The sequence below is a fragment of the Solanum stenotomum genome, chromosome 2 (assembly GCF_019186545.1).
Source record: "Solanum stenotomum isolate F172 chromosome 2, ASM1918654v1, whole genome shotgun sequence".
In the NCBI taxonomy this organism is placed as follows: domain Eukaryota; kingdom Viridiplantae; phylum Streptophyta; class Magnoliopsida; order Solanales; family Solanaceae; genus Solanum; species Solanum stenotomum.
Window position 1 is genome coordinate 1,122,776 of NC_064283.1, and position 20,844 is coordinate 1,143,619.

At 28.9% G+C, this 20,844-nt stretch overlaps 1 protein-coding gene across 2 annotated transcripts; it reads right to left on the reverse strand.

Moving 5' to 3' along the window:
* Positions 1-3,460: 3,460 nt before the first annotated feature.
* On the reverse strand, positions 3,461-6,184 carry LOC125854393 (thaumatin-like protein 1). 2 transcript variants are annotated; one of them, XM_049533926.1, is made up of 4 exons: positions 6,019-6,184; positions 5,503-5,808; positions 5,032-5,401; positions 3,461-3,927 (listed from the first exon to the last, which is right to left on the reverse strand). In XM_049533926.1, exons 1-4 carry the CDS (start codon positions 6,086-6,088, stop codon positions 3,696-3,698), a joined length of 978 nt encoding a protein of 325 aa, XP_049389883.1. In that variant the 5' UTR covers positions 6,089-6,184; the 3' UTR covers positions 3,461-3,695. The 2 variants fall into 2 exon arrangements, with proteins under 2 accessions (XP_049389883.1, XP_049389884.1); XM_049533927.1 differs by lacking the exon at positions 3,461-3,927 and having other exon boundaries at positions 5,028-5,401; positions 6,019-6,182.
* Positions 6,185-20,844: the final 14,660 nt, after the last annotated feature.

A 20,844-nucleotide genomic window follows, 5' to 3' on the forward strand; every position in this document is an offset into this window, starting at 1 on the left:
TAAAAAATTTAAATTTATATACCAAACCAAATTAATAAAACTCAGATTTTTTTGGGTTTTTCAACCTCGGGTTGGTTCGGGTTATTCAAATACCAAACCAATCCATTGTGTCGAATTTTCAAATTTTTAAATCAAACCAAATAATAAACCTCGATTTTTTTTCAGGTTTTTGGATTTTTCTGATAAAGTATGCATACAAACATATAATTAACTTGTGCTCCAAATATTTCTTTAGTCCAATCAAAATACAACTATCTAAGATGTTTCTTAATAAAATAACATAAATTATGAGATGAGTGATGACACTAAAATATTCAATAAAAAATAATAATGAAATCATCATATAAAATAAATATTGCAAAGTCATAATGAAAATGATCATAATTCAAAAGTACTAAATCATGCTAAAATAAGTCTAATAAGTATTAGTTATATGATTAAACATTAAAGAACAAATAAAATTAGATTATATATTTTAAATGTCTAAACCAATGTTTCTAAATAACAAATATTCAACATTATTGTCATTTTTAGTATTGAGTTAATTTATTTTGTTAGCAAAGTATTGATTTGATTTCGAATTGAGCTTTATTAGAGTTACTAATAAGTAATATCTATGGACTATAACCTTTATTCGACCATTCAAAATTCTAAGTCTCAAAAAACTTGAAAAATATGTTAAAAGATAAAAGTTATGAAAACGTATAAGTAATGCTTAGAAATTACATCAAAGTAAATACTTTTATGTATAAAATAAATTTTAAAAAAAATATATATAATGTCGGGTTGGTTTGATTTCGGATTGACTTTTTTTAGTTAAAATCAAACCAACCCAAGCATCGTTGGGTTTTTTTTTTTCCAATACCAAATCAAGCCAAACCAAATCATTAGTCGGATTTTTTTTTTGATTTGACTCGATTCACAATTTGATTCGATTTTCAGTTCGGTTTTATACACCCTACTTCTGGGCATGAACGGTACGGTTGGGCCGATATATGTGGTGGGAAGGAAAATGGGCCTTAGGGAATTCTCCACTGTTGTGAGGCTGATTTACACAAATATTCTTTTTTATACCACTATTTTGTTTTGTTCCTACTATAAATGTTATACAAATATAGCTCTTGGAAGATTATTCTTTCGAACTCCATAAAATTCGGGTTTAAGAGGTGGCGATCGATAGTGTTCCAAAGCGTCATAACGACGTGCATTAGAGTGTTATGATTGACAATCAAGATATCTTTGTTTTTCATGGAGAGTGTGGCATTGCAAACTTTATTTCTTTGAATGACATTCTGACAAGACTTGAATATACAATACCATTGAGATTTTGGTGTTGTAATCGATTATATATTGTTCAATTCTCAAGATAAAATATTAGACAGAGGTATCTAATTTGGTATTAACTTGACATTTTCTCATAAATTTTGCTCAAAATGGATCTTATATGGTCTAAAAAATTGTCAAGCTGCTCTCTTAATTAATTAGCAAATTGTTCCTCTTTTGTTATATAAATTATACGTGTAAAATTACAAAGGGATTATTACACTAAAACAATACAAATTCCCTTTGTTAAAGTAAAAGAAAGAGCCATATGTTGTTAGTCCAAAAGTTTATCTTGCTTTTTCTGCTTAGGTAAAATTAATATTTTAACAAAATAATTTTAAAGCTTAATCAATAATTCTTTCTATATGTAATAAAGCTTTAAGTAGATGCTGGGAATTGAAGAAGTTTGATTGGTGATGCTATAAATTTAAGAAGAAAATGACACCGAAAGTGAAAAAAGTCTAATTCTTTAGTGCATCTCTCATCAATTTAGAGCTGGACGCTTGGATCTTTTTTTTTTGCTTCCTTTTTTATATTTTCTTTGCCTTTTTATTCAATTATTTTTCTAGTGTGTCACCTTTTTATTTTTATTTTATTTTTTGAACTTTCTTTTTAGTAATTTAAGTGGAGTTGACTTGAAGACTTTAATTCTTAGAACATTGTATTTATTTAAGTCGGTTTATTTATGTTTTGTTTAATTTTACATTGAATAACTCGTATTCTCATGAGCAATGATCAAAGCAAGAAGCATACAAGATCAAACCAAAGCTCTCAAATGATGGGTAGAAGTGTATTTAGTATACATTACCAACTAGTAGTTAGCTGGAACTTATAATTAGTCATTAGATAGCATCTTCTTCCATGAATAACAAAATCATAATCACAACTAATCACATTTTAAATATATATATATATATGTATAAATTCTATAGATTCATTATTATTAAAAAACACAAATCATATATTATCTTATTTTATATCAGTTATTGTTTGATTTCAATGAGTTCGTATTGAGATAGACAAACAAAGGGATAGCTGGATGTATATGTAATTAATAGAATGGATAGCTCGGGAGTGAGATTAAGAAAATAATACTAAGTAGTGAGAGCATGTGTGGATCGCTTCTTAATTCAATATATATTTTTTCTTTATGTGTTGTATATAAATTCAAATTTTGAAATGGAAATATTCACGACGAATCCCAGGTACATAGTACTTTTCCTTTTAATATATCTAGCATGACACAAATTTAAATTAGTAAATCAATTGATTCTCGATATATACTTAATGGCTATACAAAAAAAAAAAAAAAAAAAGGGATATATTAATAGTAATGTTTTATAGTTTGTTTGATAAGTAAATAATTCAAGATTTGATATGAAGAATCATTTGTTCTGTTTAGCATTTTGGATCTACATTGGACAAAAACATATCTGCTGGGGGCCTACATGCATTACTTGAAAATAAAATATTAGCTAAAGATAAAATTTCATAATTAAATAATAAAAATTTCATGATATATAATTTTATTTAACAATGAATTAATAATGGTCAATGGAGTATAAGAAAAATCTATTAGTAGCTAAGATTTTTAAAGTTTTTTAACGGCAAATTAACAAAAAAAATTGTAGCTAATTTCATATTTTATTTATAATGATAGATTCCATCTTATATATATTAATTTGTAGCCAAAAAATACTGTAACACTTACATTACAACTACCAAGCTAACAATTTCAGTAAAGTAGTTGGGGTCAGCTTAACCAAAAACCAACCAAAGTACCAACTATTATGCTCAAATAAAGCAAAATACTAAGTACTTTTTTCTCATTTTTCTGAATCAATTCCCAATGTTTACGATACTTTCCTCGTTTCATAATAAGTGTTATTTTTAATTTGTAATTGTTCATCCTCAAAAAGTAAAATACATATAATTACTAATAAATCCTTAATAAAATTTTTGAAAAAGAAGTCATTCTTAATAGGTTTTTAGTAAAATACCTTATTGATTACACGAAACACCACTTATTTTAAAATAAAAACATCATTTATTATGAAACAGAGCGAGTACAAATTAAAGAATTTAGGAAAGCTAAGAATGTAAAATTCAATAAAGATATATCCTTTTCTGAATCTTACAAATGTTCCTAGATGTTCTCTTAAAAAAAAAAAGTGGTACAAAAGCAAATGTGAACACTGAAATAATAAGTACTACTTTGAGAAATTGCAAATTAAATCTCTATACATATGAAACCTAAAAAAATGTGCTTTACAAGAAGAAGAAAAAAATCATCAGCCTTTTTTTTTTCTTGATCTCCTTCAAATGTGAATATCTCAAGTCACCATCAAAATGTAGAAATTAAATTGGAAAAATTAAAATATTAATAAAAAGTGAAGAAAAGAAAAGATTAAAAATGCAATTTTTATGTCAAAATAAGAAAATTTTGTTCGTGATGAGTCCCCCGTCATAAAATCCGGTAACCATGAACTGCCAAATGGAAATGGATCCTCCGCCGGACTAGAACCCGACCCGGACCCGCCATTTCCGATTGAAAATCCTTTTCCGTTGCCGTTCAACGGCGAAGAGTCTCTCGATGATTTTTGACTGCAAGCAAATATAAAGTCTTATGAGATTTAAATCTTACTTTAAATAAAACGACATGTATAATAAATAATAATAATTTATGTCATCCCAATTTATTGCATGAAACTCACGTCGTTAACATGCAATAATAGATTAATTTGACATTTTTATACTTAAATAACAATAATAACATAGTTAATGTAATCTTACAAATGGGTCTGAATAAGGTAGAGTATGTTACGGGGATGAAAACATTTTTTTCGATAGATTAGCGACTCAATATGATAGTTAATACATATATGATATCGAAAGCTTTATAAAAGAGCTTTCCAAGAAAATTATGTCGTTTGATGTGATGTAATACTAACAAGTTTATCCAGTTAAAAGAATAAAGTGTAAATGGACATTTGTGAAAAAAATAAAATCAAAAGAAGATAGTATTTCATTTGTTCTACGGAAGAAAAAGGTGGGAAAAAAAAGAGACAAAAATGTTCAAGATAAGATAACAAAATGAAGCCACTAAAAGATTCTCTATATTAGTAATTGCCAACTAATACTACTCTTATATTCTTTAATACTCTCACTAATATTCTATTAATTTTCTTAATTAAAAAGTAACAACTCATCTAACAACCACGAAAGTCACTAATCACCCATCTTAAATAGTTGTCCACCTCAAAAAACAAAGTTAGCAGATGTATAATAAATGTATATATTATGTATATTTGTTAGAGGTTGTAAATATTTTTGACTAAGCGATCAAGATGAATAGATACTGACTATGATTTAAATTATCTTTCCGACACAATAAAAGACAATATTGTCCTACACTAGTACAACTTGATATATGCTCAAAGTAGTACAGTAATATCTACTCAGCCTTGTGCTACAATGAGCTAATTAAAGCTAGTTAGGAAAAAGAAAAGGTATTTCCAATTACAAAAAGCAATTTTGATTCAGAATAACACGTCATTATTACATACTTTTATTACTTTATGAATAAATCAACGGACAGCGACAATGATCGAAAAAAATAAAAAGATAGTAATAAAGTAGCAGAATAAAATTTGAATAATAATATTACGATAAAAATAATATTTTTTTAAAATTTATTATTATTTTTACCTTGTTAATGAAGGACAGAATGTTATCGTATAATCAGCTCCGGTACACGTAAAAGTACTTGTAGGATCATCGTATGCGTAGCTATACGATTTTGGGCACGCGTTTTTAAACATCGCCGAGTAGCTAGACGGCTTACAGGTGGAAGGTGAAGCGTACGCGCCGCTGCAACAATATTCAGGGGTACCAAATGCTTCACATGCACTTTTGCATGCTTGCCCGTCCCCGACCCGTAACTCATTTGGGCACATTCGGTTCAAATCCTTCACACAACCCGTCGTCTCGCATGAACCCGACCCGCCAACCGCTTGGATTGCCATTGGTAAATTGTATCCGTCAACTAAGCTAATATCGTAGAAATCTTGCTGCACACCTGTTGAAAATATAATTCAAATTTTACTATCATTTATTATGATTTTTTTTACGTGCTTGCATGAGAGTTGTTAGATGAAATGATCATATAATTCAATGTACCTGAGAAAATAGTGAATTCCGCAAGGGTGGCTGGGGGAGTTGCTCCGGCACCATTGCATTCCATTTGGTTTGATCTACAATCGCCGGTGGCACAATTTCCTTGACCGGTGTTGGGATCGAAATTACAACCGGTTCGACCCCAGATCCGACCCGACCATTGTTGTGGAGGTTGGAATACCCGTGAATCACGCGGGGCAAGTATGAACCCGGTACTATCCAGTTTGTCACTACCTGCATTGGCTAATATTCCGGGCCATACGTTGTAGTCACATCTATTTATTAAATTAAAAGTAGTACCATCAATTCCTGAGGAAAAAAAAAAATTCCGATTAGTACCGTCAATAAAAATATGATAATAATAACATATTCAGTGTATTTGACAAGTGTGATGATCTAAGAAGGATGTATAGAATATATGTATGCAGATCAACCTTACCTCTACCCTGAGAGGTAGAGAGGTTATTTTCGATACCATCAATAATATGATGATTATATGAAACGTATAGTAGTACGTACCGTTGTTGTTGGAGAAGAAAATGAAGATGAAAAGAATGAAGGAAGAAGAAAATGATAATTTTGAGGACATTATATTTGGAGAAAAATATTGAATGATGAGAAACAAATTAAGTGGATATATATATTTTGTGTAGAGGAATTAAGGAGAGGGAGAAAGGGAGTTTATGAGATGATCATAAAATGCTATAAATAGAAGAGTGATGGGGATTGGTGTTGGTGCTGGGCGTGTTAATAGTTAGTTGTAGTAGTACAATATATTAATTAATTTCCCATAAAATAAACAAGTAATCAACTATGGTATGCTTCTTTTGGGGGGTTTTGAAAAAGAAAAAGAAAAAGGCTTTTGGTTTATTTTGTTTTGTCTCCTTGTATGGTATCCGTATTGGAGCTCGATTAATTCAGATTCATATAGAATCTATTCGAAAGAAACACTCTTTCTCAAAAAAAATTCATATCAAAAACTCGAAAAACCAAAACTTCTGACTAAGAGAAGAATAACTCAATCTACTGCATGACGGTAAAGGGCTTTTGGTTAGGTGAATGATCAGAATGAGAAAGAAAACAGTTGTAGCAGTTAAAGAGTGGAAAATGAAAGAGTGGAAAGCTATGAACTGAAAGAGTGGAAATGTGGAATATTATTATATTGGAATGGATTTAAGTTATTTACATAGTAAGTAGAATATTATTAGAATTTTAGAATTTAGATCACTGAAAGAATATTTATAAAGTTTTCTTAAAATTTAAAATTCATAATCATGAAAATAAATTAAAATAAGTTATCTGCTAGAATAATTAAAAGTTTCCCAGTAGACTCAGAGGCGAATTTAAGATTTGAAGACTTCGCGTGCACCAATATTACCTTAATTAGCTCAAATATGAGCTCTAAGCTAAACTTAAAACAAAAATAATGAAAAAGGGTTTTATCTGGATTTGATCCCTACTCTGAGGATGATTTCTCTAGCTTTTACCATCAACAAATCGACAATCCTATACTTTTCATGAGTGCATTATTATCTATATCCTAATTTCTGCTAGTTTCTCAAAATAAATATACATATGTACATATGATATTTTCCGAAGTTAGTGGATGCACATGCACCCTCTCCTAAAGGTGTTGGTCCGCCTCTGCCGGTAGTGTAAAAGTTCTTTATATGTAACTTAAACGGGAATGGAATATATATATATATATATATATATATATAAATGTGTGATGCTAATATCACCTAACATACATTAGACCTCGCTGGTAAAACTATACTGACTATATTATATATTTGAAATGTAAATGAAAAAAAATCAAGGATATGCCTACTTTTGGTCTAGTCCCTTCTACTCTATATATAATATATACTTTCTTATTCCATTTTAAAATAATTTTCAATGATTTTTTTTTATAGAATTTATGAAAATGTACCATTAGATATTTGTGTAAATGGTTCCAACTTTAAGTAAAGTTATCTGTTGTAACTTTTATAGTAGGCTAAATCACATTGGTTAATTACTCACTTTTTGCAACCAAAGCAACGTAACGACAGCAGACCAAAAAAAAATTACAAACCAAAATTTTATAGATCATTATCACATTTGACATAAAGTTTTCATTATGTGAACCAAAACTTTTATTAGTTTTAAAAAAACAAAGATAAGCTAAAGTTTTCAAGATTTTGTTGTTTTAACCTAAACGGTCCTGAAAAGGCTTTGATGAAAAAAATAATTAGTTGCTCTTATGCATGAGAGATTTTGATGTACCATTAAAGGTTCGAGCTTTGGATATGGATTTCTTGAAGTAGAAAATACATTCCCCTTAACGTGGGACTTATCTATGCAAATTTAGAGTTAGTTGGGTCTAAAAATGGACATGAAACATCGAGTGGAAAAAAAGAAGAGATTTTTATGTATATATCATCAAAGGTTCGAGCTTTGAGTATGGAGTTTCTCGTAGTAGGAAACACATTTCCCTTAATTTGGATTTATCGATGCAAATTTTGATTAATCAAGTCTCAAAAGATATCGAACACTCATAGGAAAAATAGAAGAAATTTTATTCAAGTGTACAAGGATCTTTACAAATTAAATATTAGATTTGGAATGATACTGTGCTTAAATAGAAGGGTAGTGATAATGTGCTTAAATAGAAGGGTAGTGATAATGTGCTTAACTAGGAAGGGTAAAGTTTACTAATTAAGTTGATGTGAAAAAAATAATATATTTCTGCTTTAATGTGATATTATCTTTTACAAAGAGCAGAACCACAATAAAAGTGCTATAAACTTATAGGTTTTTACTGAATTTAATAACTTTAACTCGAGCATTAAATTTGTATTAATCAAAGGCGTAATCAGATTTTTAATTATGAATATTTGTTAGATTATATATATACCTCAGCCCCTTCAAATCATATGAATTTACAGAGTCCGTACAACAAAATCTTAAAAGTGCATCACAAGATGGGAATCATAATTATAAAATTTTACAAGTTCTGAATAAAAAGATTTAATTTCAAGATTCCATGTTTGGCCAATTATATGGAGACCAAGAGACCAATTCCTGTTAAATCCTTATCTATTTTTTTTTTTTAAAAAAATATTCCATCGGTAGTGTTTGATTTTCGTAGTTTGTATTAATGTTTGATTACATTTGGATTCGTCTAAAAGGTTTCATATAAAGATAAAAAATTTATTAACAAAAGAAATATCAACTTGAATTCACCACAAACTTCGTTGGTAACACTAAAACTTTCTATATGAGTACTATAATTAAATTTGATTCCTCTCTCTAATGAGGATACTGTCTAATGTTCCAATTTCCACCTAACAAAAGGTGAAGAATTTTTTATAAATATTTTTTTCAAATGGAATTGGATTCTCAATGATCTGATAATTGATTGTTTTTAATTAATCAATTAAATTTTAATTAATAATACATCGTATCAGAATCAATGAATAAATGCATGCTTCCATGGTGTCCAATGATTTAAAATTAATCGAAAAGCCTAAGTGAAAACGATACATTAAAATTCCAAATTTAATGAATATCTCCTTAATTAATCAGTTAATAATAACTAAATTAAATATGAGCTAGCTCGATATAAAAATTATCTATAACTCAAGTTAGACTTCAAATTTTAATACTCTTTTTTTTTCTTTACAAATTTTGTGACTAGTCAAACTAAATCACATAAATTAGAATGACTGAGTAATATATTTCATAATTCTTTAATTCATAGTAGTCTAAGCACTAAACCTTGGAACAATTCCAATACTTCAAGTGTATTTTAGGCCATTTTCCGATAAATAAATAAAGGATGAACAATTCATTTTCTTAATTTGATACTTTGAAAAGTAATGGGCCCTTGGGAAGAAAGGAAAAGTAATGGGTCCAACATGTCCATTGGGCTTATGCATCAGTCAGTACTTATGTCATTTTGGGTCCTTACCAATCTCTACTTAAGAGGTCAAGTCAAATATGCAACTTTTTAAAATAATAAATGTTACTTTAGGTTATATTAATTACAAAGATATTGCGCTATATATCCATGTTATTTCAGGGAAACATCTAAAGTAAAATAAATTAAATACCTAAAAAGAAAGAAATTTAGAAAAAAGAAAAACACCAACATTTGCATATATAGTGTGTGTTTACTTCATTAAATCACGTTATTATGAAAATTGCATTAGTTTAATTTATACGCCACGCCGGGTGTGGATAAGTTTTTATCAGTTATTATTCTAAGGGACTTAAAGGTTAAAATGCATAATTATCTCATCTACAATCTTTAATACGGAAAATGAGATATGTGAACCAGTGTGTTAGTTACGGATTCAACTGAATCAAGTAACCTTGGTTCAAACTATGAATTTATAGGAAGAAATTCATTGTACATATGAATTACTAATTTAGAATCTAGTAAAGTTGAAGAATTAAAATTTCAAATTCATAAACCTCAAATTCTGATTTTGCTTCTGATGGGAACAACACATGCACATGAGTTAATCTATCTTAAACTTCGAAGAAAATTCCGATTAATAAATTTTTTCACACATACACCATGAAAAAATCACGATAAATATTTTGAACCGGAACATGACGGTTGGCGGCAAGTCCACGTTAGTATAATGCTGTTGTGGAATGCACTTTGACAAGAATGACCCACACGATCAAATTGGTCATTTAGAGACTGGAGAATTCTTTAGGAAAAAGAAGAAAAGAAAAAAGATATTAAGGTGAAATTAATTAAGGACACATCTACATGTGAATGTAACTTTATAATTAGATCAATCTTGTTAGTCATCAACCACAAAATTAATTACAACTTGTTTTTACGATAAGAATAGGACTACTTTAATTATTTTAACTTAATGTAGGAAAAACAAAGTTTTTTGTTGTCTGCGTGTTCATGTTCATATAAAAATCCTAATACTTGTTCATGATTTCGTGTAAAGTCAATATCGGTGCATAAATTTTTTTAAAAAAATTAGATTAAAGTTTTACTCATTGACGATATAAAAAAAAAATACAAAAGCTTATAGTAGATATTATAACTAATAAGTATCCAGTATCCTCACTAAGTATATGGATGACAAGTTACACTAATCATGTAAACTTTTTCGTAACTTTGGTGAATAAGATTAAATTTTTTTTTTCGCGTATAAGTTCAATTTTATCGAGCTAGTGAGTAGTGAGTATAGTATACCAAATACCATATAGTTAAGTCAAAAAACATTACTAAGGTCTAAGTGCTTCTTATTTAGACCAAAGTTAGTTGCGGAATCTTGAGTTCTAGCTACATATTGATGGAAACTCAGTAGCTTTGTTCAATTATGAATGAATGTCATTTAGAAATCAATATATTATCTTTTCTAACATTGAGAACACATAAATTCAAAATTCTGAATATAGCTTATGACGTCTATAACTTATCATGAATCCTTCTCCTTATCATTATTGGGCACATGATCATAAATTTTAATTGAAAAAGTAGAATTTAGATTATAACTAGGATAAGATTGTGAAAAAGAAGTTGAAAGATGACAAGTAGAGAGGTATAGAAAACACTTCACATGGAGAAAATCTGAAAAGTAATTTGACCTTGATAAAATAAAATCTAGAAAAAACAAAAGTCTGTGGTGCTGATGAGAAAAGTAGGTATTCCCACGTAGTCCACTTGTTCTTTTTGGCTTGCATTGACCCTTAATGTACCACAATATCTCTATATTCTTTCAAATAAAATACTCTCAAGAGATCTCTATTCCTTTAAATAAAGCAAAGGCACATCTATTTAGTCATGACCATACTTCAAAAATAGGGACGGAGTGGGGTGGGGGGGTGGGGGGGGGGGGAGGTAACTAATTTATGATGGTCGTAACCATTATTCATAGAGTAAAAACCACATAAGAAAATGAAATTAAGTTACATTGTCAAGTTCATCGATCAATGTAGAAGCGCATTTCAAGAGCGTGGAACGTTTGACTATATATTTCTCTCATTGATCCAAGAAGTTATATCTACATTATAAAATACAAAGCTTTGTTAATTTATTGTTCATCTACATATGAAGCCTCTCTTTATCATCTCGTGTCAGATGCAATATCCTTTTTCCTTATATTGAACCATGATAGCGCTCAGGGGAGCAAAATTCATTTTTCTTTCAAGATAAAATGACTCATAAAAAAGGTCTAGCCTATCAAAAGTCTAGTTCCTTCGTGAACGAAGTTCGAAATCATCAACAAGGATTCGTAGTAAGAATAGTATATAACTGAAATTTCATTCCATTTTTTTTGTTCATAACGAAGGAGATAGATGGAAGGGAGTTCTTGAACACGAAGTTCGAAACAAATGAATTAAGAAAAAACTTTATATGTGACCTCCTCTCCTTACCGTCAAGTGACTTTCAATTTTTTCATTGTGAAACATTATGAAGAATTATATTAGACTCTCGATAAAGTTATAGTGTAAACTATAGTTAATTTACAAGAATGAGTATAAATTATATCTATCGTCAATATAAGAAAGTTTTATATCATTATTATATTTACGTTTGTAGTAGCCTAGCAAGTAATATATATATATCATATTTTCATCGATATACAATTAATTATATTTATTGTTTTTAAAAAATACTTAGTATATATCACTTGAGCCACTTGAAAGTTGCAATTATGCGTAATTAAATTCTTTAAACTGACGATGTATGTAATTTATACTCATTAACATTAACAACTACGTACATGTAAGCAAACCAAATAGTATTGAAATTCATTATGCGTCACTATTTATAAAAGCCGAAAAATTGAAGTATATCCTTTGTCACTAGGAATACAATTGCAATTAGGACCAGTTTTGCCTTTTTAACCTAATGCAATTGACTAATCACCTGCCGTCTCTTTTCTTTAATAAATAATTAGTAAATTAATAATGCTTTTGCTTTACTATCTTTAGTATTAATTGAAATTTGAATGGAAGAACTCGAAAGGGTGGATAAGTGTGCCACGATAATTTTGCAACAAAAAAACATACATAGATACATTGTCGATAAATTAAACACTTTCGATTCAAGTTTTAATTTTTATATATGCATGTTCTCAAATAATTATTATATAGATAAGTTAATCATTTAAATGTCACTTACCAACTATATCATTTCTTTTGCTGGTAATTTCCTATAAAAAAATATTATTTCCTCTTGTCCCTAATTACTTGTCCACTTTTTCTTTTATAATTGTCCCTAATTACTTGTCCATTTTAACAAATCAAGAAAGGACAATTTTTTTTTACCTATTATACCCTCAATTAAATGACTAATTACTTTGAAAAATGTCGAACTTTTCATCCACTCCATAATTAACAGGGATAAAATGGTAAACTCATTATGTCATTAATTATTTTCTTAATAAGTGTGTTAACTAAAAAATAGACAAGTAAATAGGGACTGAGGGAAGTAACATATAATGTTTCTTTCATCGGCCTTTATAAGGGTAAGGGGTGGGGAGAGAAATGGACGTGAAAATTAGTTAAACTCATTGATGGCTATTTGATTATTACAAATTATTATTAAACAACATAAATTCAAAAGGCAAAAATGGTCACAATCAGTCTTCCTTAGCTCACCACCAAACAAGATAATGTTCGTTAAAAATAAGCACTAACTACTTTTAGCGTGTTATTAACAAAGCATCATGGGTCACCATGCATATCTCAGATATACCAAAATGGGCATGACTCTTTTTGGTGGATACTTTTTTTCTTTTCACGATATTTCTACTTATATTGAGATTTGATAAATCTGAATTCACGCATTTTAAAATTTTTGAGGGTGCATGACACTTCTAAGTAGATTTTTTTCCGTTCTCAAGAACTCGAACTCAAAACTTCTCAGGAACTCAAACTCAATCATTCCACCACGATCGACGTTTTATGATGGATACTTCTTTCAATTACCAGCAACCTTCATTAACATGTTGTAAAGGTCCTTTTTCATTTTTCTTTTTTGGATAATTTCACCCTAGCTTTTTGAGTCGTTATCCTGTCCTCTCCCTAGAAATACTATAGTATTTTAAAAAGATTCAATTGAGTCACTTCCTTCTCAAAAGTTTTCGTCTCTAACTTTGAAACTTCTCTTTAGAGGGGTCACTAATTCCACATTGGTCGAGAAAATTTGTTTTTATCTTATTTCCATTTTTCGACGATACTCATCTGAGTTAGAGTTAGATTTTCTAGTTAACATTATATCATAGTCAAAATAATTTTTATATTTAGTTTGTTCAATATAATATATGCTAAGGCCTCATGTTAAATTGTTAGGTCTGAGTTTTCATAGATATATATGAACATACAACTTTAGAATATATAACAGATTCAATGCTAAAAAATTTTAAGGTTAATTATCATAAGTTTAAATTATGAATTCGCCTATAAGGTGAAAGTGGACTCATCGAAACTTCTTTAATTTTTTGCTGGAAGATAATACTATATAACACATTTTAAATCCTTGACATTTTCGTCCATCACATCTTTATAATCTTAGCATTGTTAGGTGATCAATTTAATAATACGATAATTATCTAACCAAGTATGATCCATTAATTGGTTCTTGAAACTTTACTATCTGTTGCGCGCCTAGCTAGAAATTATGGATAACAATGTGACAAAAGTCTATATTTTTAATTATAATAATGATTTGTACAACCAATGATACATTTCCTAGCTAATGTTTAATTATACATTATAGTTTCCATATTATATATTTTTTTTAGTAAATATGTCAGTGGCTATTGTTTGAATAATCAATCAAATAAATCGGATTATTATAGTACTTACTATATAGTTCCACCCCTTCTCCTAGTAGGAGTAACAATAGCAGCATGCTGCCACTGACCTGTAATGATGCATATTAATATATAATATATTACCTCCTTTTTCTACCAAAAATAATAATAATCAAATCTACGTAAAAGTTATAAAGGATGAGACACGATGAGCATTGAATGATGTGGCTACAGATTAAAATGACAGTTATAGCCTTACAGGAGACATGCATGAAAAAAGATTATACTTCCTCCGTCCTATTTTACGTGGCATTTTTCAAATTTCAAAATTTAAACAAGTCTATCTTTAACAGTAAGAAGCTTCTTTATATATATATATATATATATATATATATATATATAAAACATACACTAATTATGTAAATATTTTCAAGGTACCAAGTAAATTATCGTTTCTGATGTGTTCATATTTTCTAGGTTAATGCGACAAAACTTAAACCCTATATAAAATATGAGTCTAATGAGAGGGCAAAAGTTAAGATTTTTAGTTTATGACTTCTGAACTTTAAGAAAATAGTTTGTTATAGATAAATTATCTAACAATATTATGTAATTTTGTGACGTTTTAAACACAAATACAATATTTAAACCAAGTCTATTGGGTTGTGTTGAATCGCTACATGCATGGGCATGTAAATTATCCGAACTTAGAGTTTAAATTAGAGAAAATACATAATTAATTACCTCATTAAATTTATATCATTTTTTGAAGTAGACATCTAAAGTTTGCGGGGTCCTATTACCTTACGAAATTATTTATATTCGCGATAAATACATCCTTTTTAGCCATTTTTACTGTAATTGTGTTCTCACGAAAACTGGGCGCGTAAGGAGTTGTATATTACTGCCCCAAACCAGTGTTAAAATACCATGTAGCATTTTTAATTTGATTTTTTTTAATTAATAAATTAGACTCATCTTTCCATCTAGCCTTTTAAGAAGCTTTTTCAACAGGCCACAAATTAAAAATCACCATTCTTGCTCAGATTTTGTATTTTAAAATGTGATATTATTAGATTCTATCTTCTTCTTTTTTAAACTTAACGAAGTAGTTTCTCTTTCCTAAAACTTAAAGATCGAAAATGATGATGCTAATAGATAAAGAAGATTTAAGATGAAGATGATGATTTAAAATTTTAGTTTGATAGAACTTCTAATTTTCATATTTTGATTATTTGTCATGATTTAGTAGTGATTAAGTAGTGCAATGATGAAATGTTGTCACTATGATTTGTGGTGGTGGAATTAAAAAAAAACAATTCGAGAAATCAAAGGCAAAGTAGAAAGTTAAAAGAGAAAAAATTCAAAAAATAAAATAAAAAGAAATAAAAATAGAAAAGTAAAGGCAAGAATGAAAAGAATTAAAAGTTAAATTGTGAATGACAGGTGATAGATTAGGGATGGTGCGTGATTTGCACCTTCCTTATTACAGCTGGGAATGACCAAGGAGGTATATATGTTACTTTAAAATAATTTCGTGAGGTAATAGAACTCGCACAAATTTTCGATGTCTACTTCAAAAACTGATATAAGTTCGATAGGGTAATTATGTATTTTCTCTTCAAGTTATATAAATCATTACTACAAAACTCTTATTCATCATATCACTCAAAAAATATCTATTGACAAGTCTCTGTAAAATGTGCAATTAAATATAAAATTTTAAAAATAAAAAAATTATTTGCTACAACATGTAAAAAAATAATCATACACAAATTTCTTACCTTAATCATGCATTAAACCAAAGTTATCGTCTCCTCATCCCATTGATCAATAGTAAAAGAGAATATCCATTTTAGGCAATAGCTTATTAGCTAAGTTTTCTTGTCCTCTTGTTAAAGAAGGCATTCATGATAACCTTTAGGTTTAACTTTAAGCTAAAGGGTAATTAAATTAGACCCATATATATATGCATGACCACAAAAAGCATATAAACTTGTCAATTCATTATCACAAATTAAAGTTGGTCATCTTTATTATATTTGTTAAAAGTCAATTTGTTCGACACCCTATATTGATCAAGAAATTAAATTAAAAAATTAAAATTTCTATGAGAACTAGTTTTTCATCAATATAAATTAAGTACATATATTTTTATATAAATTGTTATCACTTAATCGTAGTCAATTGATACGCATTATAACCTACATAAATTGATCATATAGTTTGAACTCTGATGTAAATATTAAATATGTATAACCTTGATAATTATATTGTCGTACTAGACTATTTATTTACTCATGTTAAAGGCTAATTATTACCTTTTAACGTTGTGGAAAATTAATCCACTTTAATTTTGTTTTAATCAGACATAATGATAGCATAATTAAGGGAACAAATACAAAAAACTGAGGTGACACAAGATTAAAAGAAAATTGATTCTCTGGATTTGATTATTAATGCAAAGTATCAAAAACAAATCCTAATCAGATGTCATTAGGATTTGGTGGATTTGGACAAATTATCTTTTAAATGGGCAGGTCGTTAATCACGGATCCGGCTGCTCTCCATTTTCCCCAAGTTCTAGCTTGAATTGGAGACACATGTAATAATTTAGAATTAATGGTTGAGATCTAATTAATTAAAGCAAAATCCTAACCATAGTTATTAACTTTCATATATTTGCTTCTTAAATATTTTTACAATCCTACAATTCTAAATTTACATTATATTTTTCCTAAATATATTTAAAAGAATTAATTTTCTTAATTACTTGAGTAATTTTTTTGCTGATTTTTTACATTTTCCCCTAACATTTGTCATTTCTCAAATAATATTTGCCAAATAAAAAATTAAAAATTGTGACCTGACGTTTTTTTTTTTTTATTTTAGGAGTAATATAATTTTTTTCACTCAACTTTAAATTTTTTTCTTACTTCCTAAATGGAGTCCATATTGTTCTATAGACATTGTAGCTCTTAATACTCTATCAGAATAATAAAAACATTTAACTGTATTATAAAAAAAATTCTAAAAAGTAAAAGTATTTAGTAAAAGTTTTAAATATGTATGCAGTAAAGAGTAGTTTTTAATATATTTAGGAAAAATATAATGGATTGCAAAAATATTTAAGAAGCAAATATATGGAAGTAAATAACTATGGTTAGGACTAGGGGTGTTCACGGTTTGGATAAAAACCGATCCAAAACGCAAAATCAAACCAAACCGATAAAATAAAATCGATTTTATTTGGGTTTGATTTGGTTTAGTTTTAGATTTTTGAAAATTGATAGTATTTGGTTAGATTATGGTTTTATTCGGAAAAAACCGAAGAAATAACCGAACCGAACCGATGAATTATATACATATATTTTATTAATATACATACTCAATATATTATTTTTATAAACAATTTTAAAGATCTTATATATGTTTTCATTAAAATTTCCTTATACTTTACTTATTGAAAGCAAGAATGCTCAAGGTGAAAACATTTATCTTATTAATTTCATGTATATGAGTGTATATGACAATTCTTTGTGGGACTGAAAATGTTATTATCTCTTCCTTCTAGGCCAATATAGTGAATTTTAAAGCTTTATTGGCAGTAAATTCAGTGATCGAAAGTTCAGTAATTTAAGTCATTCTAATTACTTTTTGTTTTGAATGGATTGTTGTCGCTTTTTTCACATTTTGAATGAATTGTTTCTTTTATTTTTGTGTATGGTTAATAACCGAATAACCGAATCAAACCAAGCCAAAACCGATAACCACCAAACTGATAAATGTATATTATATTTGGTTTGATTTGGTTTTGATCATTTTAAAATCAATAATTAATTCTAAACTATGACATGTGTCTCCAATCCAAGCTGGGACTTGGGGAAAATGGAGAGAAGCCGGATCCATTAATCAAATGCTTAGCCGAACTTAATTTTTTTACGGGCAGAAATTATCCCAAGTAGAACCTATGAGATATTATAAATATAAAAATATAAATTTATGTCTCTCAAAAAAATAAATATGTTCTTGTATTTGTCACGGAGGACAAATATTTAAGACCAATACATATAATATAGGAAAAAGAACGCAACCAGAGGTCTGGGGTTCGAGCCCTAGGTATGGAGAAAATTATGTTGGGAGCGCCATCCCTGAATGGGCCCTGCAAAGCGGGATCCGAATTTAATCGGAGATACAATGTGAACTCCGGACAACAAGTGGGAAACCAAAAAAATAAAATAAAAAAAGGGAAAAAGGACAAATATACCCCCGAACTTTCAAAAATGGTATGTCAATACCTTTCGTCATACTTTTCGGACATCAAAGCCCTTGCCATCTAATAATCGGTGCACATTTACCCCTCCCAGTAACGGAACACTCATTGTGTACACGTGGCGTAATCCTACATCACAACCCGAATTGACCAATTTTTTAACCCAAATTTCAAAACCTGTCCATAACCCATTTAACCGACCCAATTTACCTACAAATAAACTCTCTAAAATCCTAAAGAAAAAGCGCCTAAAATTTTGGCTTAATTCATCATTTCTTCATCCAAATCTGTAACTATTCAATGAAAATGATAGAGCACAAGTCATACTTCTAAAACAAACAAACCATAATAATGGAGTCTATGGAGAACGAGTAAAATCTGCAAACGAAAGGGGAAGGGGAAGAAGAAAAATGAAAAACCCATGAAGAAAAATAGTGGATTTGATATCATCAATAGAGAAATGTAAAAGTAATTTAAAGATTCAAACACTCAATTCAGATTAATTTATTCATTTCTTCGCTTTCCTTGCTGGAGACTTAATAGTTTTCGACTTCTTCCCAACTTTCTTCGCCGGAGTTTTCTTCACTTTAGCAACTGCAGATTTTTTCACCGCTTTGCTTTAGCCGGAGCAGTCACCGTCTTATTCGCTTTCTTTGCTGGTGTTGTTGTTGTGGATTTGTCCTTCTTCACTACAACCTTCATCTTCGGGATTGCTGCTTTCGGCTATGCGGCAGCAACCTTCTTCCCAATCGGTGCCGGTGCCTTCTTTGGCTTCACGACGGCGGCGGATTTCACAAAAAGATCTTTTTAGATTTTTAGATAGGTTAGTATTAGTGTGAGTAATGGGTGTATCGGGTGGGTTAAACGGTTGTTGGGTGGATATTTGAATTTTGGGTTAATTAATCTATCAAGTCGGGTTGAGCCATAGGATTGCGCCCCGTGTCTCTAATTATTCTTCCATTAGTGGGAGGGGTAAATGTGCACCGATTATTGAACGGCAATGGCTCTGATGTCCGAAAAGTATGACGAAGGGTATTGACATACCATTTTCGAAAGTTCGGGGTATATTTGTCCCTTTTCCCTAAAAAAATGATAGTCAACAAACTAAATAATTATTTTTATTGAAAGTGTGGTGAAATTTTCTAGACCCCCACCAAAATCTCATCATGTCAAAGTACCTCCATTTCGAAATTTGGTGAAGATTTATTTTAGCAAACATTCATAGCGAGCTATGAAAATATAATTTATTTAATTTATCTAAATTTAAATAAGTTAATAACTCATTCGCTTACTAGCCTAACCTATATTGACTGGTCAGATTCAGTTCATCAAATTTTAACTCGGCTTATTTAAATTGAAGTTATTTTTGTATTGATTAATGACCATTGGCCTATCTTTATTAATTTCAGTCTACTTTAACTATCATATTCAGTTCAACTCGTCTATTCAACACCAACGATTAGAACCGATCATTTCATCTTCGTACATGCATCGAACTCTAACAATATTGTATCGTGTCATGGACGCTTTGTTGCATATCTTTTTTATTTGTTTCTTTTATTATGTGAAAGAAGAAGAAAAAGGAGTAAGAGCCTGTTTGGATGGGCTTTTAAGCTGGTCAAACTGGCTTAAAAGCCAGTTTTTGACTTATTAGAGTGTTTGGCAATTATCGAAATGACTTATTTTAAGTCAAAAATGACTTATTTTAAGCCAAAAGCTAAAAGCTAGGGGGGGGGAGCTTTTTTTTTTTTAACTTAAAAGCACTTTTATGTTGACCAAGTATATTACTTTTTTGCCCTTAATTCTTTTGTACAATTTCCAAATTGCCCATATTGAATTATTATTATTATTATTATTATTATTATATTATTATTATATTATTATATTATTATATTATTATTATTATATTATTATTATTATTATTATATTCTTATGTGTATTATTATTATAATTATTATTACTACTATTACTATTACTATTATTATTATTATTATTATTATTATTATTATTATTATTATTTCTGAAATATGAATTTATATTCCTCTTATAAGGTGGTAAAGAAATATGTGAATGATAGAAAAATATTATTACTTATGGATGTAAAACATAAATTAATTTTGTTTTAATTTTTTTTTTAAGTATAAAAACCTTAAATTAATCAATTTTTTATCATGTTAACAGCTTAAAGGGTATTTCAGACATTTTGATAAAAAAAAGTGTTTACCAGCACTTATTTGCCAAACACATCAACAACTTTTTTTTCAACTGCAGCACTTTTATCCAAACACA